The sequence below is a fragment of the Maylandia zebra genome, linkage group LG23, assembly GCF_041146795.1.
Source record: "Maylandia zebra isolate NMK-2024a linkage group LG23, Mzebra_GT3a, whole genome shotgun sequence".
Taxonomy (NCBI): Eukaryota; Metazoa; Chordata; class Actinopteri; order Cichliformes; family Cichlidae; genus Maylandia; species Maylandia zebra.
The window spans coordinates 6831564-6859271 of NC_135188.1; the positions used below are offsets into that span (position 1 = coordinate 6831564).

At 37.9% G+C, this 27708-nt stretch overlaps 2 protein-coding genes across 5 annotated transcripts; both read right to left on the reverse strand.

Moving 5' to 3' along the window:
* Window positions 1-2004: 2004 nt before the first annotated feature.
* LOC101469747 (cytochrome P450 2J2-like) lies at window positions 2005-27228 on the reverse strand. Of its 4 annotated transcripts, XM_076880047.1 has the most exons (10): window positions 27082-27228; window positions 10020-10121; window positions 6685-6847; window positions 6383-6532; window positions 6121-6281; window positions 5490-5666; window positions 5274-5412; window positions 4854-5041; window positions 3078-3219; window positions 2005-2902 (listed from the first exon to the last, which is right to left on the reverse strand). In XM_076880047.1, exons 1-10 carry the CDS (start codon window positions 27091-27093, stop codon window positions 2727-2729), a joined length of 1410 nt encoding a protein of 469 aa, XP_076736162.1. In that variant the 5' UTR covers window positions 27094-27228; the 3' UTR covers window positions 2005-2726. The 4 variants fall into 4 exon arrangements, with proteins under 4 accessions (XP_076736162.1, XP_024654454.2, XP_024654453.2 ...); XM_024798686.2 differs by lacking the exon at window positions 27082-27228 and having other exon boundaries at window positions 5274-5409; window positions 10020-10416; XM_024798685.2 differs by lacking the exon at window positions 27082-27228 and having other exon boundaries at window positions 10020-10416.
* LOC101471776 (cytochrome P450 2J4) lies at window positions 11254-17230 on the reverse strand. Its single transcript, XM_024798690.2, has 9 exons — window positions 16950-17230; window positions 15775-15937; window positions 15471-15620; window positions 14983-15143; window positions 14254-14430; window positions 14030-14168; window positions 13629-13816; window positions 12050-12191; window positions 11254-11848 (listed from the first exon to the last, which is right to left on the reverse strand). The coding sequence occupies exons 1-9, from the start codon at window positions 17148-17150 to the stop codon at window positions 11673-11675; spliced, it is 1497 nt and encodes a 498-aa protein (XP_024654458.2). The 5' UTR covers window positions 17151-17230; the 3' UTR covers window positions 11254-11672.
* Window positions 27229-27708: the final 480 nt, after the last annotated feature.

Here is a 27708-nt window from a genome sequence, read left to right on the forward strand (position 1 = left end):
TGTTTGAGCGAAAAGTGTTTATTTCCTGCGTGAAACAAAGAAATATAAGCCACTAGCACAGCCTACCCACTTTTTAAAGAAAAAATACAGTATGTAAACAACGTCCAATTACTTCATACCATTTCACAACCATGGACGGGCCAAAAAACAAACAAAATATATAGCTTCCAAGAACACAGCTGAGTTTCGTTTCTTTATTTACACAATTTAAGTCCTTTCAATGACAGTCAACGAGCATGAGGGATGGTCGTCTGCCATGACCGCTGAGGGGATGAACACAGGACAAAGACATGCTGTGAAAGAGACCCAAAGAAATACAATACTAGAAATAACAGTACTACTTATACACATTATATAATATTCCAAGGTAGCAGTATACAGTATACTGCCTAACTATAGATGCATGAATGCTCCCAAATGGTGTGCCTCTGCTTATTGATGTGTTGAGAATTCAGTGATAGCCATAAAATATTAAAATATTCAAGGGCAGAAGGAAATAATTGTTTGTGGAACCTGTTCCAGATGTAGAGGAGGCGTTAAATCCAATAAAAGCCGTTCTCAGTGAGACATAACCGGTTATTACTGACATAATCCTAGAACCTTTGTGTTAAGACTGTTGCACCTATGTGTATAATGTTGGACTATCTCTGGTTGTTGTTTTTTAAGGCCTGGGCCTGTTTTTAGGTTCAAGGTTCAAGGTTCTTTATTTGTCACATGCATAGTTATACAAGTATAACACACAGTGAAATGTAGCCTGACACGCTCCTCGACATGTGCAGAAATGGGAGGGGGGTAGAGGAAGAACATTATCTCTCTCTCTCTCTCTCTCTCTCTCTCTCTCTCTCTATATATATATATATATATATATATATATATATATATATATTATATATACATTGGGTGAATGTGCAGTAGTAGCAGCAAGCAGGTGAATTCTGTACATTAATATGAATAGACATCTGACTATTTTACAGAATAGGCAATATAAACATATTTAAAATTAAAGGAATTTGGAATGTACATTGTGCCTTGGTTTAGAGTGTCTGGAAGAGAGTCCTGTCTCAGTCAATTATAGATGATGTGAGAGGGCGGGTGTGTGTGTTTGTTTAGGGCCCGGATGGCTTGGGGATAGAAGCTCCTCTTGAGTCTCTCTGTCCTTGCCCAGATGATGTGGAACCTTCTACCAGATTGCAGAAATTGGAACAGTTTGTTGCCAGGATGGGACGGGTCCTTCAGTATCTGCGCTGCTCTAGTCCGGCATCTCCTGGTGTAGGTGTTCTGAAGCGGGGGGAGAGCAATCCTGCAATCCTTTGTAAATAAAAGAAATGTTCATGATCACCACCCTGGGTTTTGTACTACTTGGCTACCATTCCTTTTTTTTTGTTAGCTTGTCTCCAACTGGTGGAAAGGACCTTAGTTTGGCTTTTTACATGTACAGGAATGCTGACAGCATAAATTAAATTCATTAGGAATGATCAAATTAAAGTACATTAAAAATGAAAAAGTTGATGAAGCGAAAAGACAACATAGAAATAACTCAAAACTCAAAACACAGAAATGATAAAAATAACTCGTGAAAAATCCTGGTTATAAAAATCTGTCTTTAAGAGGAATTTAAAAGATAAAAGTGATCTCGCTGTCAGCTCCCTGACAGAAAAAGCCTGGTAACATCGTTTCTCACCTAAAATATAGGACGACCAGCAGAGTTTTGGCTGAGGACCTTATGACCAGGTACGATGTCAGATTAAAATACACTTTGGTGGAAGCTCAGAGAGGGCTTTAAAAGTCCACAATAAAATCTTAAAACTAATTGTAAAATCAGAACTCCAAATTTCTAAAGGATCATTCAAGTATTGCATCTTATTGAGCTAATAACAGAAGCAATACTCCCGAGGTACAGAGGTCTTTCTTGCACCAAAATCCTAAACTTAATGGTGTCAATTTGGATGCCCAGTTGCACCCAAACACTCCCCACAGCAAAGAAGTCATGATGCAAATCAAGTCCTTTATACCCTGTATTCGATACTCTTTTGGTACTGCAACCATCATGGCACACCTGCTGCTCATTTTAATACAGCTTAAATTATTGGTTTTGAGAAGTATTTCTAAAATGTGGCAATAACACTTTTACTCAAGAATCCCTTGCCACCCTAGATTTTTCTCACTTCAAACACAGTTCAGGTAAAACAAAAAACTTTGACTGGGTACATGCTGATATATAGAGATATGAAAAGTCAAGCTTCAGAAGAGACAAATTTTCACAGTTACTATTTGTTTAAGGTCAAGTATTCTATAAGCCTTCAAATAAAGTGGAAATTTTTATAATGTTTTCTTTGAAACAAGCTTTTCTCATCATAACATGACAGAATTCAGAATTGTAAAAGCAATGAACAGGCAGGTATCATATACTATGAAATTGTTAGCCAGCAAAGGGACTCAGTCCATGCTTTCACTTGCTTTAATGTCAGAATGAAAGGATAAACTAATCTCAGTTTTAGCTGGTTTAACATTAAAATGTATACTTGAATATAAAAGATTCACTGTGTAAAAGTTTATCAAAACTGGTATACCGGCTGACAAGAACAAAAATGACAAATCCCATTTTACACACACTATGAGATATGAAAAATACAGAGGGGTAGATACTGTATTAGATAATAAATGTGATAAAACAGTGATTCATCAAGCTGAGAATCAGGCATTTTCACTTTGTCATAGTTGCTGGTTTAACGTGTTACAGCACAGAGGCGGTAAGGTTGGGGACAGCGAGTCCCTCCCAGCTGGAACTGCAGACTGGGCTGCTCTCCAGCAGGTGCAGAGAATGAAAACCTCTGAAAGAGGGAGGCAAAGAACAGGAATAACTCCATCCTGGCCAGCTGTTCCCCAATACACACACGCTTACCTGAGAATACACAGCATACAGTTTTATTATGTTAGATAAAATAGTCACTTTTATCACAGATTAATATTGCACAAACAAAGACATTGTGGTGGCAAGATGATTACAAGGAAAGACATAGTATGGGTTTTTCATTTTGCTCTTTTTAGAATAGAAAAGGTTTTGACTTCCAACTAACCTGCAGAAAATGGAAGGAAGGCCTCTCTCTTGCGAAATTTACCATCCTGGTCCAGAAAGTGTTCGGGGTTGAAAGAGTGTGGAGTTTCCCACATTGACTCATCATGTAGGACCGAGTCAAGTGTAGCCAGGATTATGGTGCCCTGAAGAAGTATGACACAAAAAACTGAGATGCTAAAATTGTAAAATAATCAAAAGTGTGTTACGAACTTGCATGTTCACGTGTTTGTTTTGTGCAGGTGATGTATCTTTTTATGTTAATTCAGCTGTGCCAGGGCCCTGCTCCGATTGGTGCGTGGATACACCGCCCTGACGTGACTGGTCCCAGCTGGAGGACCCGCCCATTAAAAGGAGACTGGAGTGCTATGGCGGGAGAGGTCCTTGCGTTTCTCCTCATGATCCAGCAGTGTACCTGTGGCAGCCGCTGGCTGCAGTGCGGCTTAGAAGTTGTGGAAGTGGAGTGGGTAGGGGTGAGCTGCCGTTTCTTTTGATCACCCGTTTTCTCCTGTTTTGAATTAGTTAAGGAGCTCAGACTCTGTCTTTATTTTTTGGGTTTTGTTTTGGTAAGGGCAGGGGTGCGGGATTTGTGTAGATTTGTTTTGTTTATTGTTTTGGCCTTGGCTCACCCTGAAGTGTTGACACTCCCGTTTTGTTGTTCCTTTTTTCCACATTGTAAATAAATCACATTATAACGAACGGATTTGTTTGCTGTGGCTGCTTGGGTCTTGGGGAGGAAGCGAGTGCCTCACTCATGTTATTGCCTGGCCCTAGACGGGTCGTAACAAGTGTAATAAATAAAAAAAATTAAATAAAATCAGAAGAAAGAGAAAATATCAGATATTTAAACTAATAAAATTCATTGGGACAACACCGTGTTTACCACTGTGTACTATATCATCTTTTTACTCATTTTTTTTACTCATTTGCAAACTGAGGAGACCTGGTGCTGGACTTTTTTGGAGAAAATGTCCCATCCTTTCTGATATAGGAATTTAGCTGTTAGGCAGTCTTGAGTTTTATTTGTTAGATATTTTTTTGTTTCATGACTCTTCTACTATCCCACCTTTTTAGGACATGTTTCTGTAATCAGATTCAAAATAAGCTGATAGTTTTTATGAAATAGTAAAATATCTCAATTTAAACATCTGACATGTTTTCTAATATATTTCTGTTACATGTTGGTTTATAAAACTTACAAATCACTGCATTCTGTTCTTATTTAAATCTCACAAAATATCCCATTTCCATATATTTTAGCCAATAACCACAGTTAATAATAAATGCATCTAATTTATCAGGAATTTAGATCATTTTCTGAACAATATTCGAAAGACTCACTCACCTACAGGTTCAAGCTCACATAAACACATGATTTCTGTCTTCCCATACAATACTTGAAACACTAGTATGAACTAGAGTGAACAGCTACTTAATTAAAGTTATAACTTTGTGCAACTTCAAAAAAAATAAACAATGTTTGCATCATCAAGTATCAACAACAGTCCAAAATGGACAAATAACAAAGCTGAGGTCGAAGAGCAAGTGTAGGATCTCCTGAATACTTAGAAAGGACGTGGTAATCACCTTGTTTCAACAGTTTGTCCGTTTGTTTGTTTGTTTGTTTGTTTGTTTCGTTTTGGCGTTTATTTGTGTATTGTGTATTTATTTGCTTTTTATGTTTGGGGGGTTGGGTTGGTTCCTGGAGGTTTAAAATGCTAAGCCAGAAAGTCTGACTTGGAAAAATAAAAGGCACTAAAATTATTAGTGGATTGTGCACCTTTGGGATTGTGTACTTATCAATTGCAGTGTCCTTGCTTGCACTGCGGGCCACATTGAAGGGGATAATGTTGCCCATTCTCTGGATCTCATGGATGACCGCATCAGTATAGGGCATGTTTTCTCTGTCAGTCATAGACGGCTGTCTGGATGAACCAATCACAGCATCGATCTCAGCCTGGACTCTCTCTGCGCAGTGAAAACAGGAAACAAGTTTAAAAATAAAGCTTAAGATGAAAATAAACTAAAAAACTAAAACTAAACTGAAATGAGTGAGACTTAAAAAAAACTTAAAAGCCATAATAACTGAGTGTTGTCTGCTGCACAGTTAACTGGGGAGAAAATTCTCATTCCACCTGCAATCAATATGTGATGGCAAGATGATTACACAGTATGCAGGCATGGTGGATATTATGCACACCTTGTATGTCAGGGTAGAAGATCATGTAAAGTAGTCCCCAGTGTAAAGTAGTGGTTGTAGTTTCGCTTCCAGCAAAAAACAGGTCCATAGCGCATGCACTTAAACTGCTGTGATCAAAAACTGAATCACTGCCCTCCTTCTAGCAGAGACAGGAATAAATAACTGTTGACATATTTCATTTGAAATGCAAAACGGAAAACACAGCACACCACTCACCTCTCCCATTTCTATGAGAAAGGCATCGATGTAATCTCTCGGTGATGCTGGGTTAAAGTTTTCTATGTGTTCTCTGATTTTCATTTTTATGAAATCAGTTATGTGTCGTTTTAAAGTTAATATCTTCTGATGAGGTCCAGGCAGCCACTTCACCAACCAGGGCATTGTGTTGTACATCTACAGAACAGAAAGACAGTTACCAAATTATATGATGGCCTGGTAACAACTGTGACATTTCTACTTGTGTATTTCTATGTGGTACTAAAAGGATCCTGAATTAACATGTGTTGGGGAATTCCACAGATCCAAAGATATTGAAGGAAGTCTAACATCCAGGGAAAAATTAAATCTTTCAAAACCTTATTTTGGAGCAAAGTCAACAAACCATTTCAGTTTGGTGATTCTATACACTCAGTTTATGTTTCAGTGACCACTGAAATTAAAGGTTAATCTAGATAATTACTAACACACTTTCCAATTATGGATGTTCAGTAAAAAAAATTAATTTTAGATCAAGACATTTGAATTCAATAAGGTGATGTTTGTTACTTAACTATATATGACATGTATTTAGGACATGTTGTGATGTAATAAGATTAATAAATGTTGTTGCCTTTTTAAAGGAGGTTACCTGTGCCACTGTGGTTCCCTGTAAACGTACTATCTCGGTAAAGTTATTAAGAATAGACTGATACTGCTCATCAGTGTACTCAAATCGATCCCCAAATACCAAACAACAGATGATGTTTGACACGGCGTTGTTTAACAGTGGCTGGGCATTAACAGGCTTTCCTGTAGAATAAAGAGACAATGAGAATACGAGGCAGTAAAAGGCTTGTTGCGTAATGATGTTTGTGCAATTTCTAAGTGTGTGTGCGTGTGTTTGTGTGTGCCTTGATGATCCGCAAAGGCCTCTGTGAGATACTGGCACTCCTGCTGGATGGAAAAGTCCAGGGTCTTCTTCCCCAGACCAAAGTTTCTGAGTGTATGAAGAGTAAATCTCCTCTGCTGCTTCCACTGATACCCATTTGACATCACAAGACCTTTGGACACACACACACACACACACACACACACACACACACACACACACACACACACACACACACACACACACACACACACTCTGATGCTGCTGGTCTAATTGCTGCTAATGAGATTCTTTTGGGGGAAAAAAGGAAAAGAAAAAAAACACCATTATTCCCAAATAAGTCTTCAAATATGGGTACTGCGGGACGATCTGTGAAATCTTCTCCTTGTTGTACCAGCGCTTCTCTCAAAAGCTTATAGCCATTAAGGACCACAACTCTTCCACCAAAGAGTCGAAGGCTGAAAATTTTTCCATATTTCTCTGCAAACTGAACACAGAAAGTGGACAGGTGTGTTAGTGAGGATGACAACTGTGTTTTTATACATCGCTTTGCATTTAAACATTCGTTTTTATTCATCTCTGACTCTCTTGCACGCTATGTTTTCGTACTGTTTCCATCCCCTCACCCCAAACCAGTCGCGGCAGATAGTTACCCGTCCCCGAGCCTGGTGCTGCTTGAGATTTCGTTCTGCTAAAATGCAGTTTGTTGCCATGTGCTTGATGGTTGCTGGGGTTTTCTCTGTATTATTGCAGGAATTTACAATATCCTAATCACACTGGTGGTAGATGTTGTTTATTTGATCTTTTTTTTTAACCCACTGCCAGGTGGTTGCAAGGCATTTATAATTCACCTTTTATCAGGGGCGGATCTAGAGAAATTTTCTTAGGGTGGCAAAGAAATCAAATGGGGGTGGCAAAATCAAAGCCTTTTTTTCCCCCCAAACACATATGCAGGTGGTTACATATGGTTAAAATGATTCAAATGCAGTAAGTATACACATTTTTCAAATAAATATAGTCTATAACTTAATTATTGTCTGTAGTCCACATAATTACACACTTAAGTTACATAAAACATGTGAGTTTTGATGTTATGTACTGTATAGCCTGTATAATAAATAAATATGTAGCCCAATAAGTATAAAATCCAGAAAGCTACACAACATGGGGTGGTTCATTTACAAACACAAGTCTAACTTAAGTTTCACACTGTTTTTTGTTAGAAAACAATCACATTGTTACAGCTTAAATTACACAAAATGTCAGAAATCTGCACTGTCATGAACAAAAATTTAAACCTAATTTTTCATGATTTGTTGGATTAACCCACTGAGGTCTGAAATACAACCGGCCATTTTTGACTCCTTTTGAGTTTCGGTTTGTATTTCACCCTCAAATTGTTTCATTTTATTTTTTCCCCCTTGCCTTGTTTGGTATCATTCTTTTCAGCTCAACTGAATTTAGTTGTTTTTTTCACTGACATACTGCATTAGTACTATTATTACTATTAATAGTACTATTACTGATCTGAAATCACACAAAGAACTTAAAATCCTAGTAGTATTTTTTACTGTAAAAAAATCCCACAGACATGTTGAGTAAATTTTTATAACTTGAAATGCAAATATAAATTGTTCATTTATTGTTCATTTTGTAAACATATACAACTATTTATCTAAAAATGCAGCCAATACACCTGCCGTTTGTTTTTTTCATTTTCTACAACCATTTAAAAATATTACTAAAATTAAAGTGAGAGAACAATCAGGTGTTGCAATAAGATGCTCCACAAATGATGTGTGCCAATAAAAAAAAGTTTGTCCACCAAAAGACAGAGGAGAACAGCACAGGGATAAACCTGCAGGCCTGACAACAGGAGGTGTATCACTCTGCTGGTTTTCTACTTAGTGACAGTGTTTACATTGCAAATGTGCCTTAGTGACATTCATTAGTGCCCTCACTGACACACAAAACAAAACGACTACACAACAGAACAGCTACACAAGACAACACAATACACTAAGTATACACTCCACACTAAACGTCACAAATCTCCCACATCTAAAAACTCTCCCTCACTCGCTTGCTCTGTCTCGCTGCCGTTACCGTCATTCCCAAAACTTTTCCCTCTTCCCAAACAACCAAATCCCACATGTTGACTTTTTTTTAAATTGGTCGACATGGTACATTTTTCCACCGATAGGAAAGAGGTGTTTTTTTCCCTTTCTTTACCGTTTTCGCGCTGTCCTTAGAAAATGCTTAAAACACACACACACAAAAACGTAACGACAGTATTTAGAAAAAAAGCATGGCTTATATATATTATCATAACTCTGGATTTACTGGCCTGTAATTAAAATGTAAAAACTTTAAAGTCCGAACTTTCAATGTGGGCTGAAATAGAGACTCAGCATGGCTGCAGCTTTTTGCTATGTCAGCTTAAAATAGTCATGTGATTTGGAGGTGCAGCGTGTCCGTGGACCACGGAGGGTTAATAACACTCACCTTCCTTCCATTTCCAGAGTGTAACATCCAACCACCTGTGTAAAATCCAAAATTCCCATGGTGTTGTTTAAAATGTGCTCTGGCACAATCATAAGCATGGCTTGCTACTGAAAACAAGAAAAAAGCTGGTCCTGCTATGGGCTGAACCATTTGTTAATGGTGCAGGGGTGGAACACTATCCAATATATTCAGTTTTAGCATTTATATTCACTGTTGACTGTAACTATGATAAAAACTGTTAATGCTATCTTATTTTAATAAACAACACCGTCATATGCAAAACTGGGGTGGCACTTGGGGTGGCAAGGGATCATTTTAGGGTGGCACTTGCCACCCCATGCCACCCTTCTAGAGCCGCCCCTGCCTTTTATGGATATAAATAACATGCTACAGTTCTGAAATGAAAATGAAATGATGCTTAAGGCTAAATCCAAGGTCATTTTTACATGCTGCAAGGTGATTGCCAACATGATAAATATGTAAAAATATATATTTGAAAATAATTACATATATAAAGAATTACTTAAAAATCGAGTATCATCATTTAAAGAATTTAATAACTCATTCATTTTTAATTATTTTTTGTATTAATTAATAATATTTTTGTTATTTAAATATTTAACATTTTAATTCATTAATGATACATTTAATTAAATATTTAATAATGTATTTATTGACACTCCAAGCCCTCCATACACTTAAACACGCTATGCAGATTTAGAACTACACACGCATAGCACACTCATACCGCAGAGAAATGCAAAAATGTTTGTGTTTGATTGCAAAAGCAAAGCAGGAGTGACATTATTTCATTGTCGGTAATGTTATAAAACCAGCTCCATGAACTGCTGAATGAACAGTCTGACCTACAGAAGCACAAAGCTATTGCGAATCGAATAACAAAATATAACTTGCACATTTGATTAGTGTAACTTAAAGTGTATCAGTACAATTCAGTTAATGAGGCAGAGCGACTTTATTGGGCAGGCCTGGTGTCTTCATCTTAAACTCTAAACTTAGCATAAAATCTTTAAGTTTAATCCTCTAATGAAAACAATAAATGTGTATTTTAAAAGCGGTCAAACTAGAGTGTTACTTTAACCTGTCAGCAATTTGTTTAATATAACATATTATTCTTATGTATAGTGTCATACCTCTGCGAACTGCAGGTGAAGTCTACTAGGTCTGATGCGATGAAGATCGCCGATGAAAGGAAGTGCCCAGGGTCCAGGAGGAAAATTTCTCGGCACTCTGTTCTTTAAAAAATCAGTCAGGAGCAGAAAAACACACAGGAATAAGAAAATGCTGCTGAAGTCTATCCACTCTAACCCGAGGACACTGTATAATGTCTCCATGTCTTCAGTTGTTTGTGCTGACCTGTAGTTCGTTTACAGGTAACAATCAGTTGATCGATTTGTTAACTCCCCCTCGAGCTTTGGTTTCTTTTCACAAAGAGAAAAAAGAGAAACCAAATGCTTCATTACAAAACACGTGAGAACGTTTACTCCGCTTATTCGTCAGATGTGTCAGGGATGGGATAACACTCTTAACTGCGCCAGCACAACAGATCTGAGGTTTGGTACCAAATGCATGCGGTAAGCATGCAGCTGGGGCATGCTAGGTTGTGAAAACAGTGCTCAGTGCTCTCTTGTTGTACCTGCAGCTGCTGCAGAGGGGTCCAATGGCCAAAAAGCAATATAGTAACACAGATTTCTCTTTGAAAAGCGCATATTAGCATAGTAAAACCTTCACTGGCTGTAATGGTGGTTTAACCAGATCCCTTAGTTTCTGTAGATGTTCATAGAACTTGATTTTTTCTCAACAGAGACTTCAGAAGTTGAACTTCAGAACCTGTAATCTGCTGAATGCACTCTCCCAGTTTAGGGGTTGAAGCCTCCAATGCACCCATTCAACCTCTCAACCTGCTCCAGTTGTACCTCAGTCCTCTTAATCTCACAATTTTACTGTCACCAATCTGAAACTTGCTGTTTTCAACCACTTTTAGAGGTGTGTCCCATTGTGTGTCTGTACAAAGAACAGGCAGATTCCACACAAAAGCTCCAGCCAGCAATGCGGTTCACATCCAGCCTATAATTATCCTTTGTTTATAATCTTAAGATTGCTGAATTATTGGTCACTAATAGTATTTGTGTGGTAATAGTGCTTTCACTTAAGGATTTAAATATTTGCCTCACCATGGTTACTTTAGACGTGGTGACATTCTCTCACTGGTTATTTTATATCATGCACATGTGAAGATAAAGAACACCTCAGAATTTTCTTTGTGTGCAAAGGCAAAGGTTTGATTTACACCCAAGAAAAGTTCTTTACTTGTTCACATGCCAGAATGTGGTGTTTTATTCATGAAGACAACAAGTGACTCTGAAAGCCTTTAAATAAAGAGTAAAGTTTTTATTGAAACTGAAGTGTCCAGATTACATCATGCATTCTCAAACTGATAAACAGCACTGAAATGAACTGCACTCCCACCCGTTAAAACTCAGTCTGAAACTATATTGTGACCTTAAACACAAATCCTAATGACAGTGTGATTTATTTGAGCACAATGAGTTTGGTAGGCCTGACAAATTTAATGTGCACTGGAAAAGACTTTAAGAAAGTTGCAGGAGAAGATATTTATTGCTATTTTAATATGGAGAGGATGAAAAATAACAATTGACCTTAATCTAAAGAAATAGTAATATAGCAGATCATCATTCATTACAACATAAATGTAATGGTAGACGGTGATTCGTTGCGATCCATTTTGCTGGGAAAATAAGTGCTCAGATTAAAAGAGCTGGTGTTTAACGTGGCACGGCACAGAGGCGGTAAGGTTTGGGACTGCGAGTGGCTCCTAACTTAAACTCCAGACTGGGCTGCTCTCCAGCAGGTGCAGAGAATGAAAACCTCTGAAGGAGGGAGGTAAAAAACAGAAATAACTCCATCCGGGCCAGTTGTTCCCCGAGACACACACGCTTGCCTGAATACACAATGAGACACACAAGTTTTATTCACACAATTTAGAAGTTAATCCTCAGCAAAGTTAACACTGTTATTGTAAATGGCTGCTAAGGCAAAAGGTTAATGGCAAGACATTCTCCTTCAGTAATTTTGACTCTTTAAAGCACTTGGCTTTAAACAGCCTTTAACTGGATTTGATGAACTGCAACAACTGACTAACCTGCAGAAAAAGGAAGAAAGGCCTCTCTCCTCCTGAATTTACCATCCTGGTCGAGAAAGTGTTGAGGGTTGAAGGAGTTTGGAGTTTCCCACATTGTCTCGTCATTTAAGACCGAGTGTAGAGCAGGTATGATCATTGTACCCTGAGAAAATACAGCCAGTTAGAAGCGTTATTTATTTGTGTCTCTTTAGCGTTTGTGCTAGTCAGTTTGTCATACATGTTTCTGGTATTGCTAATTGTTTGTGCATTTATTACTTCTACAGTAGACTATTCATTAGTGCCAGGTCACTATAAATGCTCACTGAAAAGCCTTCAGTGAGCATTGATCCAAAATGCTGCAGTAAGAGCTCCGACAGGGACTAGAAAGACAGAACAGATTTCATTCATATTCACTTCTCTTCATTGGCTTCCAGTTAAATCTAGAATTAAATTTAAAATCCTTCCCCTTCCCTTTCTTTTTTCATTCTCTATGTGTTCATCCATTTCTTTGTATTTAATCATTAGTTATTATTAATGTCTGGCTCTCTTCCACAGTGTGTCTTTTTGTTCCTTTCTCCTCCCCTCACCCCTCGTCTGGTCACAGCAGATGGCTGCCCTTCCCTGAAGCTGGTTTTGCTGCAGGTTTCTTCTTGTTTAAAGGTAGTTTTTCCTTCCTACTGTTCCCAAGTAATTCCCTAAAAGGAGCCATCTGATCAAATCAAATCAAATCAAATCACTTTTTATTGTCACATCACATGTGCAGGTACATTGGTACAGCACATGCGAGTGAAATTCTTGTGTGCGAGCTTCACAAGCAACAGAGTTGTGCGAAATACAATAACATAAACAGGCAAAAATACGAATGGCTAAATCTGAAACTAATAAATATATGTACAATATATAATAGTATATGCAAAAAAAAAAAAAAAAATTCTGGATGTGTATACTAAATGTTTTTCTACGTGTGTGTGTGTGTGTGTGTGTGTGTGTATACACATATTATACAAATTAAATAGAGTCAATAAATAAAATATGTAAAAATATACAGAGTTGAGACATGTGCAAAACAGTGGCATTACTGTACAGTATGGAGTGCATAATGTTGATTGTTGGACTTTAACAATAATCAGCACCCCAAGGTGACAGTTATTGTGATTTGGTGATATCTAAATAAAATTGAATTGAAACTAACTATATTCATACTGTGTTTAATGTTTAGGCCCCAAGTATATTTTGGGATGTCTCAGCATCTCAGTCCATTTCATTTGTGTCCCATTCTCACTCTTGCTCTAGCTTTTATTTTCTAGCTTAAACACATTTTACTGGATATATTTTCTGCATTTTGTGGTGAAGTTGGGGCAGCTTTTTATGGAAGTTACAGTGTTCTCACGTGACATATAGGCTTGTTTAACTTAACACAACAGGTTTAGGATGTTCTGGAATTCAAAACAAAACTTTATTTCAGTCAACCAACTTTGAGAATCCTGGCATTAGACAATAAAAGGACGGCTTTCCTAGTTTTTAATTCAAAATCTATCTGAAAAAAAAAAGGAAAATGCAAACGTGCTATAAAATTTCTCTTCACAATTGCTTTGTGTACCTTTGGGATTGTGTACTTATCCACTGTCGTTTCCCTGTTTGCAACATGGGCCACATTGAGGGGAATGATGTTGCCCATTCTCTGGATCTCATGGATGACCGCATCAGTATATGGCATGTTTTCTCTGTCAGTCATAGACGGTTGTCTGGATGAACCAATCACAGCATCGATCTCAGCCTGGACTTTTTCTGCACATAGTGAGAAAACAAACTGGTGGCTGTTGTTGCAATTTCGCACTATTAAAAAAGTAACTGATGTTTATGCTGCTTAGATAACCAGGGGGGAAATTTACACATCTTTCTCTCCCAACATAAGAAAGATCTGTGAGAAATCCCTGAAAAAAACTAATAGAAAGATGGTCACAAGTGTGTATTCAGGATTAATATTGTTCATACACACACCTTGAATGTCAGGGTAGTAGATCATGTATAGCAGTCCCCAGTGTAAAGTAGTTGTAGTGGTTTCAGTTCCAGCACCAAACAAGTCCAGGGTGCAAATGCACAAATTGCTGAGACTAAAACCAGAGTCTTCGTCCTCCTTCTATCAGAAACACAAAAGCCAGAAGTGGGAAACATGTTTCATTAAAAAATGTAAATGAACAAGAACACATTTTGAAAACACTTACCTCCCCCATTTCTAAGAGAAAAGCATCAATGTAGTCTCTTGGTGATGATGGGTTGAAGTTTTCTCTGTGTTCTTTGATCTTGACTTCTACAAAGTCAATTATCTTTTGGGTTATAGTGAATATTTTTTGGTGAGGTCCAGGCAGCCACCTCATCAGCCAGGGTAATGTGTTGTAAATCTACAGAACAGGAAGACAGCCAATAAAGCATCTGACACCCTGGAAACAGTTAGCTTTCAAAGATATTACATCACATGGTGTCCCTGCAGTTCACTTATCAACTACCCATGGCAACCTACTAGAAGTAAACAGAATAACCAATATGTTACTGTTAAGTAGCTCAAATTGGACAAAAGTAGGCTTAAACTGTGATAGACAGTAATGAAAAGTAACCAAGCAAATTCATTTAAACACAATTTTAAAGTGCACTTTAATTGCAATTAATATCAGTTTTACATTGCACCAGATTTCAAAATATGTAACTTTCTTCCTCCACTGTTTTTAAATGAACTCGACATTGAAATATTTCTGCTTTTGGATATCAGTGACAGAATCTGAGAAAAGGCAGAGCTTTGGAGGAGTCTATAATATGCACAATAGTTATGCTCCACTAACTGCTCCGTTTGCAAAAACAGCTTGGGCTGCACAAAAAAGTTCAGTTAAAGTGGTTTTATATATGTTCTGTATGAATCCTGAGTCAAACAACAACTACAGTATGTAAAAGAGTTTCACCTGTGCCCACATGGTTCCCTGCAAGCACACTATCTCATTGAAGAGCTGCAGAATTGACTGAAACTGCTTGTCAGTGTACTCAAATCGATTCCCAAACACCAGACAGCAAATGATGTTGGACACAGCATTGGTTAACAGTGACTGGGTATTAAAAGGATTTCCTGAAAGAGGCCATTAGACAAAAAATTTGAGTAAACTTATATTAATGAATTTTGGATACTTTAAAACAAATTTTACATGGACTTATGTTTAAGTTTAAAACGTAGGAAGTTGTTGTGTGTTTCACTATGACTGTTTGAATAGTTGGATTTAGAGTCTTATGTAGTAATGTGTGGGTTTACGTTGTCATGCAGAAGTTTGGGGTAAAGTAAAAGGATATAGCCATATTAACCATTAATGGTTATTATTAACGAAGATTAAAAAAAAAGTATTATTACTGTGTTATCATAAAAAGTGTGAGTTTAATGTGTTTGTGTGTCTGTGTGTGCCTTGGTGATCTGCAAAAGCCTCTGTGAGATACTGGCACTCCTGCTGGATGGATAACTCCAGGGTCTTCTTGCCCAGACCAAAGTTTCTGAGTGTATGAAGAGCAAATCTCCTCTGTTGCTTCCACCGATACCCATTTGATATCACAAGACCTTTTGGAAAAACAAAACTGCGTTAGACGCAAAGTAACTTAAAATCAAAGTCAAAAACATATTGACTTAAGTTTTAACATTGCTAAAAAGGTGACAGGCTAGTGATGCTGGTCTTATTAAAACTTTTTAAAAACTTTTTAAGTAAAATTATCACCTTTATTCCCAACCAATTCTTCAAACATTGGTAGGCTGGGGCGATCCATGAAGTCTTCTCCTCGTTGGATTAGGGCTTCTTTGACAAGCTTGTAGCCATTAATGATCACAGTTCTTTGACCAAAGAATCGAAGGCTGAATATGTTTCCATGTTTCTCTGCAAACTGAACATGAACAGAAGATTCTGTTCAGTGCTGGGTTGGGATCTGCATAATTTGTTTTAGTTACTTCCTATTCTGAATACAAATACAGCTTCACACACTTTAATGTCTATTTCTCTCAATAAATAGACAAAAATGACAACAAAAAGAAATACTTTATTTATTCCATGGGTATCTATTTTTATGTAAGAAAATATTAAGGACTACGCTGAAATCTCTGTGACTCTTCTGCCCTATTGCACATTTCAAAAGCATCCATCCATCCATCCATTCGCTTCCGCTTATCCTTTTTCAGGGTCGCGGGGGGTGCTGGAGCCTATCCCAGCTGTCATAGGGCGAGAGGCAGGGTACACCCTGGACAGGTCGCCAGTCTGTCGCAGGGCTAACACACAGGGACAGACAACCATTCACACTCACACCTAGTGGCAATTTGGATTATCCAATTAACCTATCCCTATCCCCCGGGAGGAAGCCGGAGTACCCGGAGAGAACCCACGCAAACACGGGGAGAACATGCAAACTCCACACAGAAAGACCCCGGCCTGATGGTGGAATTGAACTCAGGACCTTCTTGCTGTGCGGCAACAGTGCTAACCACTGTGCCACCGTGCTGCCCATTTCAAAAGCAATTAAAAAAAAATAAACTTGCTTTATAAATGTCCTGTCTGCTGGTTTATTACTTTCCAACCCACAAGTGACTCATGATAACTGTTGTCTTCACTGTAGAATGCACACACACACACACACACAAAGGACAGACAATATATATAATATGGTTAACAGTGGTGAAGATGAGGTGTTTGGTGGGGGCGCCACATCATATTCTGGTTAACACCCCATAGAAAATTGGGCAGGCTCTGCACGAATACATACTAACCTTTCAAAAAGAGAGCAACAGCACTTTAAATGCCTGGTGCACACGATTTTTATGACATGAAATAACAACAACAGCAACAAAAATATTATTATTATTACTACTACTACAACTACTACTAATAATAATTAGTATGTATACCTCTGCAAACTGCAGATGAATTCTATCAGGTCTGATGCGATGAAGATTTCCAATGAAAGGCAGAGCCCTCGGTCCGGGAGGAAAGTTTTTTGGCACTCTGTTCTTCAAAACTTCAGTCGTAAGCAGAAGAACAAACAAAAAGATTAAAATGCTCCTGCCGTCTATCCACTCTAAGCCAAGAAGGCTGTATAATGTCTCCATGGCTTCGCTTAGTGAGGCTGTCGCTTAATGTTGAGATGGACTATATCTGCAAATATGACGATGATTGTTTTATAGCCGGAGGACGTGGAAAGACTCCAGAACAACGAACCGCGGTTTGCTTTCAAAATAAAAGCACGTGGTTAAGATAAGATAAGATAAGACTTTATTGATCCCACAACGGGGAAATTTTTGCGTCACCTCAGCTCAAGTACAGATATATGAAGGAAATACAAAAATACAATTAAGTACAATCAATGAAAAAAAGTAAGATAATACACTATATACAATGGTAGCATACACAGTATGTGATTATGGATATACTTGGAAATATGGAAGACATAAACTATATAGCTTGGAAGGTCATGGAAGGTCCATTATGCATGAAGTGGTGACCGTGGATGTTCACAGTGTCCAGTGACTTATGACATCGTGATTGAGGAGTTATAGAGTCTAACTGCTGTTGGGATGAATGATCTGCGATCTGCGAAAAGACTTAACCAATATAAAATTACACTACATCTCTAAGACACTCTGTTACAACTGTTACACCTGTACCAGGTGGTTAAGAAAAATCGGAGTTGTAACAGTGTATGAAGTTAGGAAAATTTAGGGCTATGCTAAGGAGGAACACAGGTAACAGTGCTTGTTTCAGGTCTTAGACACACGGTGTGCTTTCAGTGTAGGATTATTGTTTTCGTACATTTATTAATTAAGAAAACACCCGAGAAATAAAACTTTTACCTTTTAGTTAAATTTAGAAAGCTTATGGCTTTGTTTTTCACTGACTGTCTACTTTGTTGTTTTTTCTCAAAAAATTACGTAATATATTTATTAAATATTTCATTCACAAAGATCTCATTTGTGATTTAAGCACGATCAGTTTTTGAGCAGTATATTTCAGACCTCTACTGGCCTGTATGGTTTACAGTAGTTGGTATTCTTCTTCTGGGGACCTTTGGGTTCTTGCCATAATTACATAACATATTCAGAGCCAAAGAAAACAACACACTCAGTGTGTGAAACGTTTAAACCGCCCAGTAGGTTAAAGGCACTGGCACCTTATCTTGAAACCCGACTCCTAAGTTGGTTTGGAATGTGGGAAGAATAATGAGGAGAACTTTAAAGAAAAATTATTTAAAATGATACAGTTAACAAAAGATATCGGTGTGCCTTTTATTCGAATGGATCGCTTTTATGTATATACACTGCCTTAAGAGAATAGTGATTAATTGTTTAAAATGTATTTTTTTTAAAAAGGGGGAAAGCAAGTTGAACTGAACAAGGGGAAGTTAAAGTAACAGAGTCGTTTGTCAGTCATTAAATGCTGCCCAATAATTAATCTCTATACAACAATTTGTTTGCAGGTTTGTGTATTCCTGCTATTACATTGAGGCCGACAGTTGAGCAAACTTCTTGGCTAGCGCCCCCCAAATTGCTATTTGTGTGCATTAGTCTTTTGCATCATCCAGCTGTATTGAAACACTCAAATGGGAATGAATGGGTTGTTAATACTGCAAATTTGTTTCCCATAACATTTGGATTTAACCAATAATATTTAGAACTGGCACATATACTTAACATGTTTATGTTACATTTAGATTTACATTAAAAAGTCTGCAAATATCTGTGACTTGAAAAGTAATATCAAAGCAGACTTTTAAGAAGTTTGGAGCTAAATGTGATACATTTTGAAGTTGTTTTCAGCATGCTTCAATTTACAATCAGCTCCATAGTAACCAGCTGGAAGAGCTCAACCTCCTGACTTGTTATTTACATTGGAATTCCCAAGAGGTCCTCAGTCTTATGTAACATGGTTGGGGCCTCCACTGAGGAGCTTATGTCCACACTTCATTTGTTCCTATGCTTGTTACACAAAAACTAGCAGCCATCCTGAAAGTTAGAGGTGGAATATATGAAAAAAGTAAATTTGGTACAGATCTTTTTATCGTTACTTTCCAAGCCATGTGTGAAAAGAAAAGTCTTTTGTTCTTTTTTTAACATAATTTTAAGTTGTCAGTGCCACCAGCTAGCCATGCTAGCTGGTGGATGTTCTGTTTTGTTTATTCTGTAAAATACCAGCAGCCTTAGTTCCCAAACAGCCACAGGGCTTTGCCTTTTTCAAGAAATGTTTTCACTGGAGTTGACTTAAAAACAACGGAAGTTGCAAAAGTCTCTGATAAAAATACAGACTGCTGAAAAATTAAAGGAAAAACGTGAACCCTTGACTCCTTGTCCTAGGTGGTAAGTTTCTACAAGTTTCTTGCATTGCTTCATTAAGTAAAGTACTTAATACTCTGACAGTGTAGCGGCATCTACACTTTTAGCTCTATACTACGTACAAAATGGCTGAGTTGAATTAAAGTCATGTCAGTTTTAATTCAGTTTTATTATAGCATCAATTTACAATAAGTTATCTCAAGTCATAAAAGGTAAAGACACTTGCAAATCAAATCAGAATTTGTCAGTTGCTTTAATAAAGTTGGTTTTCTGCTTCTATTACACTTACACTTACACTAAAGAGAGAGAGAGAGAGATAACATTCTCTGCAGACATGAAATGCGGGAGAGAGTATAACGGTGCAGCGATTAAGGATGCCGTGCAGGGGCGTCTGCCCTCCCTGCACGGCATCCTTAATCACGCCCGCGGAGTTATAAACACGGGGACTCAGGGGTATGGGGCGCCGTTTGTAAAGTGAAACATGCTGAAATTAACGGCAACATTTTTCCACATTTAGCTCAAAACCTTACAAAAACATATTTTTTCGAGTAAATTTTTACAACATTTAGTAAAATATTTGTAATTTTTCATCAAATGTTAAATATTAAATCTAAATGTTAAATATTAAATCTAAATGTTAAATGTTAAATCTAAATGTTAAATATTAAATCTAAATATTATATTTAAATCTAAATGTTAAATGTAAATGTTAAATATTAAATCTAAATATTATATTTAAATCTAAATGTTAAATCTAAATGTTAAATGTTAAATCTAAATGTTAAATCTAAATGCTAAATGTTAAACCTAAATGTTTAGGCTAATATGCAAATGTATTGTACGGATCAACGGAAATACCAAAATAAAAGCTTCCCGAAAACCTCCGGTGCAAAATTGTGTCTGTTCTCTTCCTCGCTTCTCCCCGCCATGTGCTGCTTCACTTCTTGCATACGAGCATGTCCAGCGATTTTGCTGGACATGTGCTGCAGCGATTGTGAAGTGGAGACTGCAGCTGCTAAGAGTGCACTACTGCTAAACCTTTGGATGGCCGACAAAACGGATCTTCCGATGTTTTCAGCTAAATCGCCGGACGTGCTTTCTCATGGTCGGGTTATGGCTGAATTCCAGTGGAATGACATTCCAGCCATGTGTTCCAGCTCTAAACCTAACCTTATCTAACTATAACCTTATTCCTAACCTTTACTAGCAGTTAAATGACATAAAATAGTGTTTTCCAAATCTATTTTTAGAAAATGAACGAACATGTAGATTGAGTCCAAACGGTTCTCACGTGCTCTCCTTTTTCCGTTGCTGTAATTTAGGAATGTGTTGGGTACCCGAAAGCATAAAATGTTGACAATTTGTCACCTAGCGAAAATTATTACGCTTTGGGAGTGAGAACGTGTCTGACCACTACCGGCACACTTTTGCAGCGGAGGTTTTCAGAAAGCTTTTATTTTGGTATTTCCGCTGATCCATGCAATAAATTTGCATGTTAGCCTAAACATTTAGATTTAACATTTAACATTTAGCATTTAGATTTAACATTTAGATTTAGATTTAAATATAATATTTAGATTTAACATTTAACATTTAGATTTAAATATAATATTTAGATTTAACATTTAGATTTAACATTTAGATTTAGATTTAAATATAATATTTAGATTTAACATTTAACATTTAGATTTAAATATAATATTTAGATTTAACATTTAACATTTAGATTTAAATATACCATTTAGATTTAACATTTAGATTTAGATTTAAATATAATATTTAGATTTAACATTTAACATTTAGATTTAACATTTAAAATTCTGTTTTAAATATGAAAAGTTACAAATATTTTACTAAATGTTGTAAAAAATGACTTGTTTTGAGCTAAATGTGGAAAAATGTTGCCGTTAATTTCAGCATGTTTCACTTTACAAACGGCGCCCCATATCAGGGGTTGGTGTGTGCTGTGGTGTATTTGCGGCTGGCAGCTTGAGAGCTGCAGCCACGTGAAATAAAGATGGCTCAAAACTATGATCTTTGGACCCGTCGTGCCTTAATTCCACCACACACGTAAAAAGTCAGAAGCACGTACAAACCCGAAGCACATAAAAACTCCAAAACACGTACAAAAAACAACAGCAGTGTTCCAGGATGCTAGGCGCAGTGTTGAGCTTTTGTTACCTTTTAAAGTTCTTTTATTGGTTTTTAAATGTCTTAATGGTCTTGGGCCTTCTTATCTCTCAGATCTGCTTTTACCATACGAACCCTCGCGGACCCTGAGGTCCTCTGGTACTGGCCTTTTGATTGTCCCTAAAGTCAGGACACATACTCACGGAGAGGCAGCTTTTCAGTGGTATGGTCCTCGTCTGTGGAACAGCCTGCCGGAGGAGCTCAGGGCCGCAGAGAACGTACATGTTTTTAAGAACAGGCTCAAGACCCACCTTTTTAATTTAGCTTTTACTTAGCGTTTATTTATTTTTTATGCTTATTTATTCTATCCTGTTATTCTATTATTAATTTAGGATTTACCTAATATTTTTTGATTTTATTCTTATTCATTTTTTAATCTTCTTACTCTATTTATATTTATATTTATATTTATATTGTATCCTGTTCTTATTTATTTTATCATTTTACCCTGTATATATCGTATTGCGTCATATCTCCAGTGTTTCCTCGGAGGGCGCTCTCTGCACCGGGGCTGTTATTGACCGTGGTCTCTGGGGTCCTCTCAGCCTGGTTGGGGGGCTCCTTGGCCTCCCTCCTGCTGTGTGCCCAGCCCGGAGGCTGCGGCCTGTGACCGGCTCCCGGTGCAGACGGCTCTCTGTTATAATGTTTCCTCACTTGGCTCATGCGAGCCCAGCCCAATTTTTACTCTTTAAGTGTGCGCGTGTGTGTGTGGGTGGGGGTGGGGGGATATATGTGTATTGAGAGTGTGGGGAGTGAGTTGGAGGGTGGGGTGGGCTGCTTTTAACTATGTAAAGCACTTTGTGCTACATTTTTTCTGTATGAAAAGTGCTTTATAAATAAAGATTGATTGATTGATTGATTGATTGATTGATTGATTGATTGATTGATTGATTGATTGATTGATTACCTAGTGGATACACAAGCCAGGAAGTACCAACGACCGGATCTGGTGTGCTGTAGTAAAAGTTAAATGAACATTTTTTTGAATTATTTGAATACATATATGAGTGCTTGTGTATAAATACACAAACAATACATATATGCTTTCAATTGTGTAATTTAAGTGATCTAGGTAGCTCTGTTTTGGAAGTTCAGTTAACGCTAGAAATGAGTTTTGGAGTTTGTACGTGCTTTCGAGTTTGTACGTGCTTTTTGAAGTTTGTACATGCTTTGTCTCTAGGGGCCACCGTATATATTTATATATAAACATATATAAATAAAACCACTGTTTTTTTACATTAGTAATTCCTTTTGTGCATAATTTTATATTGTTGTTAATAATAAATTAATTAAAACAACAAAACAAGCTGAAGAGTCGATTGGGAGCCGAAAGAGTGGGTTCTTTTTAGTGAGTCTCGCTGAAAGAGACGGTTCTCTAAAAAGAGCCGGAAATCCCATCACAACAACAAACTGCGGCTTGCTTTCAAAATAAAAGCGCATGGTTAAGAGTTAACCAATGTAAAATTAAACTAGCTCTGTAAGATACTCCGTTACATTTGCAAGTCTGATTGCAACTTATTCTGTATTTTGTTCATGAAGTTTAGAATATTTAGGGCTAAGTTTAGGAGGAACACAGGTAACAGTGCTTGTTTCCGGTCGGTAGCCTTAGCCACACGGTGTGCTTTTAGTTTAGGATTATTGTTTTTTTTATATTTCTTAATTAGGAAACACCTGAGCAATTACATTTTTAACTTTTAGTTTAATTTAGAAGGCTAATGGCTTTGGTTTCCACTGACTGTCTTTAGGCTACTTCAGTTTGTTCTCAATACATTACATAATATATTTATAGAATATTTCATTCAGATTGCATGTGTGATTTAAACATACCCTCAGTTTTTGGCAACATATTTCAGACCTATGCTGCCCTGTATGATTCAACGTAGCTGGCATTCTTCTTCTGGGGGCCTTCTGAGTTCTTGTGCCCTTGCCATGACGACATAACACATTTAGGAGCAATGGGAACGACTCAGCCAGTGTGTGAAAGGTTTAAACCTTTGGTACAGCCAGTGTGTGAAAGGTGTAAACCTTTGGTACAGCCAGTATGTGAAAGGTGTAAACCTTTGTTACAGCCAGTGTGTGAAAGGTTTAAACCTTTGGTACAGGCAGTGTGTGAAAGGTGTAAACCTTTGGTACAGCCAGTATGTGAAAGGTGTAAACCTTTGTTACAGCCAGTATGTGAAAGGTTTAAACCTTTGGTACAGCCAGTGTGTGAAAGGTTTAAACCTTTGGTACAGCCAGTGTGTGAAAGGTTTAAACCTTTGGTACAGCCAGTATGTGAAAGGTTTAAACCTTTGTTACAGCCAGTATGTGAAAGGTTTAAACCTTTGGTACACCTTATTTAATCACTAGTGTACATATATTTATATTTATAGATACATATATATTTAGTAGGGGTGCAACGATACACAAAATTCATGGTTCGGTTCGATACTTTGGTGTCACGGTTCGATATTTTTTCGATACAAAATAAAATGTTCATGCCTTTTTAATTTGTCATTTATTAAAATTATAAATATATATTTTAACTCAAAAGTACAGTTTTTAAATTTAACCCTAACCCTAGTGCGTGTTTTTTATTTTGACAGCGAATGCGCACCTGCGGACCACTTATGTGCACCCCTGGTTATTTAGCTCATCATATCGCAGCCACAGAAATTATTTTGTCCATGAAACCATAAAGCTGCACTTTCTTTTTGCCTTATAGTCTGATTTGTCATAACTTTTCCGTTTTGCGGTAAGCTTTTCTTTGGCTGTCACTTCTTCACCCTGACCTGTCTTATTTGGCTCAGCAGAACTGAAATATATATCCTGCTGCTTTTACACACGCACTCACATAAGCTCAGCAATTCTCTGCGCGATCAACCTCTCACATGTTTAAGCTGCCGGAGATTTCACTTGTCATGTTTGCATAGTAAGCTAACGATTGATAAGACGATGTCAGAGGAATTGGTGCGCAAATTATCATCACTCACCAATCAGTACTGTCGCTCTCTATACACAGTTCACACGATTGCAAAGTGAAAGCAAAAAAACAAGCGCAAATTCAAACGATTTCAATATGTCACATATTGACAGTGGCTCACCAATGCCAAAGACATAATTACCCAGCTACATTTCCAAAAGAATGCAAAAGCATTGACATATATTTTTCCTTCCTACAATAGCCGGACGGGCAGGGCAGAGATAGATTTTGGTAGCCCGACTGGAAAAATCGCTAGCCCCAGGACGTCGGGCTAGCGATATTGCTAGCCCTGTATCTGATTGAGGAATCACTCATCTTTGGAAAAGAGAGTTTATTACAGAGAAATGGCTCTTTCCAAAATAAAAGCTATACTATCCGCTTCTTCTGGGCTATATTCTCAGCAGCGTATTAAACATATCAGGTCCCCATAAGGAGAATCATGTGCTAACGGCTGTCTAAATGACTCAGGTAAAGTTTGTAGCATGCATGCTTGTTGTTTTTGTCTTTGCACTAGGATGATGTCGCATAAATGTGCAGTCATATTCGTTGTGTTCCCACTAGTGCTTTCAGGTTAACCTCGTTAAAATGACCTTAACGCCACAACACGGCAAATCTCCGTTAAAGAGCTACCCCTGATAGCCCCGTGCATGGGGCTAGACGGCCAACACGTTAACGAGCTAACTGCGCTAACACACTAGCTCCCACTAGGGTTGCCAACCGTCCCTTAAAATACGGAATCGTCCCGTATTTCGAAACAAAAGTACACGTCCCGTATTGAGCTAATAAGGGACGCACTTTGTCCCGTAATACAGTGAGAATCAAAAGTGGCCTATAACTTTTAATGGAATTAACGCTTTGTTTGAAAACATAATTCCCAGCCCCTCTCCTGCTTTGTGACCAATGAGCTGACAGCACACTTATGACAATAAGTGTATGACAATTCAGATTACCGCTCATCTCATTGGTCGAGGAAAGGTCGCTTGCGGAGAAAATACTGGAAGACAACAGATGACCACAACAAGAAGCATGGCCAACAGGGAAACAAACGCCGACACTGCGGTGCAAGTCTCGGACGACAGTACACCTAAAGCTGGGCAGACACTGTGCGATTTTTTCAGTCACGATATTCAGCTCCTGCTCAAACTGCACGATTGACTCGCAGGGTTAGAAGTTGGTAGGTCACGATGCAGGTCTTACACTATACGACCCGATGCTCTGATGCGACCTGAGAGCTCACACTGTGCCTCCATAAAATTAAGGTTATAACAGAAAATCTGTCGCTCGCTCGCTCTCTCTGTCTTTCACTCACACAAACACACCACCACCACCAACTTTGCTAAATTGCTAATGAAAAACATTGATCAGGCAGCTGTGATTGAGCAGCAATGTAAATCCAACTATTTTCACGGTTGTTGTGGTCGTGATCATTTTGTGATGCCACATCGAAAAGGCTCGGATGAGCTTTCCAAAGTTCTACAAGTTGTGCCTCCATCGCTTGTGTCCAGATCGCACGCTGCACAGCCGTGCTGCAACGTCTTTTTCACCGACGTTTACGTGTTTGCGCGTGAGCAGTGTGAGCGGCTGTGGTGAGACCCTCACGAGCGATTGATGATCGGGAGCTGGTCGTGAGGTGTTAATCACTTCTCGTTACCCCACGTATACTACACGACGCACGATGAAGGCCAAAATCGGTCCGATCACTCAAAAATCGGCTCAAAATGGGCCTAAAACCGCACAGTGTGAGCCCAGCATTAGAGCAGCAATGTTTGTTCCCCTCAGAGAAAGGGAAGAATGGGAAAAGGAAAACACCTGGCTGGAAAAAGTTAATATGGGCATGTGCAGTGAATATCAGCGCTATGTGGCCAGAAGTGTGATAATATAACTTATTTTGTGTAATAAACAACTGCAAGGATAGATAGTCATCTATTTGTTGTAATCAATACATAAAATTAATACATAGGTGAATAATGATGATGAGTTATGATGCGTAATCATGGGAACAAGCGGGTTTACAAACAGGAGCAGCTGATTACCATTAGAAAAGCTGAAATAATACCTCAACTGAAGCCAATTGTACTAAATGCACTAAATGTGCACTGTTACAAGAATATTTTTCTTTCTATTGTTTTCTATTATTTTAAGTTAAGCAGGACAGAGTTCTTTTAAAGAAAGATTTACTTATATTCTCAAAAGTTAAGCATGACAGGCTTCTGTTTAAGAAAGAGACCTGTTTTATTGTGTTAATGTTGTCATTTTGAGCTAAAAATAAATGGCTAAATGATCATTTGTTTCACATGTGTTCATATCACAAAGAATAGAATATGCATCTACTTAAATCAACTTCAAGTCAAATGGTTAAAAAAAATAATTTCACACACAAAAAAAGAGCTAGAAAATTCACCACACTGGGAATGGTGAAGACAACTGGGTTGCCCGGCTCTGGCCACGAGGTGTCCCTTATTTATTTTTCAGGGAGTTGGCAACCCTAGCTCCCACCCATGTAATTGAGCATTGCGTGGCACATCCAACATACTGTTTTACTTTAGTCCATGACGCGCTTACCTTCAGGGTCATACATCACATGAAAACCAAAATAATTCCAAACGCCAGATCTGAATGAGGGTGGGGGAGGTTCAATTTGCCATGTTGCAAGGAGAGCTTAACTTCTGTCTCGCTAGCTTGCCCTGCGCTCTTCCTTCTGACGATGCTGTCTGTGTGGAGCGCTCAGTCGATCTGCGCTCGACAGTGCAGCCTAGGCGGAGTAGTCGAACGCAGATTCACTGAGAGCTCCACACAGACAGCATCGTCAGAAGGAAAGTTGATAAAATAAATTACAAATGTTGTATTGTTCGATACATATGCGTACCGAACCGAAAGCACTGTATCAAACGGTTCAATATCGATACGAATATCGTTTCACCCCTAATATTTAGTCATCTTTTCTCTTTTACCATGTCTCTCTAGTATTTTGCTCCTTAATATTTTTCTATTTTTTTTATTATTTTATTTTATTTTATTTTATTATATTTTCTCCTACTGTATCATGCTGCTGAGTGACTGCTGCTCGTCAAACACATTTCATTGCAATGTTGACCCTGTGCTAACTTGCATATGACAAATAAAACTGAAAACTGAAAAACTGAAAGGTTTAAACCTTTGTTACAGCCAGTGTGTGAAAGGTTTAAACCT

Bases quoted from the DNA above. Each gene is read 5' to 3' on its own strand.
- LOC101469747 (XM_024798685.2), bottom strand. From the start codon at position 10,220: ATGGAGACATTATACAGTGTCCTCGGGTTAGAGTGGATAGACTTCAGC. The intron at 6,282-6,382 runs GCACACACAAAC...TTTATTCTACAG, and splicing joins GGCCTTTGCGGATCATCAAG to GAAAGCCTGTTAATGCCCAG. The intron at 5,413-5,489 runs GTGAGTGGTGTG...TGTCTCTGCTAG, and splicing joins TTCTCATAGAAATGGGAGAG to AAGGAGGGCAGTGATTCAGT.
- LOC101471776 (XM_024798690.2), bottom strand. From the start codon at position 17,150: ATGGAGACATTATACAGCCTTCTTGGCTTAGAGTGGATAGACGGCAGG. The intron at 14,169-14,253 runs GTAAGTGTTTTC...TGTTTCTGATAG, and splicing joins TTCTCTTAGAAATGGGGGAG to AAGGAGGACGAAGACTCTGG. The intron at 13,817-14,029 runs GTGTGTGTATGA...CACTATGTGCAG, and splicing joins CTACTACCCTGACATTCAAG to AAAAAGTCCAGGCTGAGATC.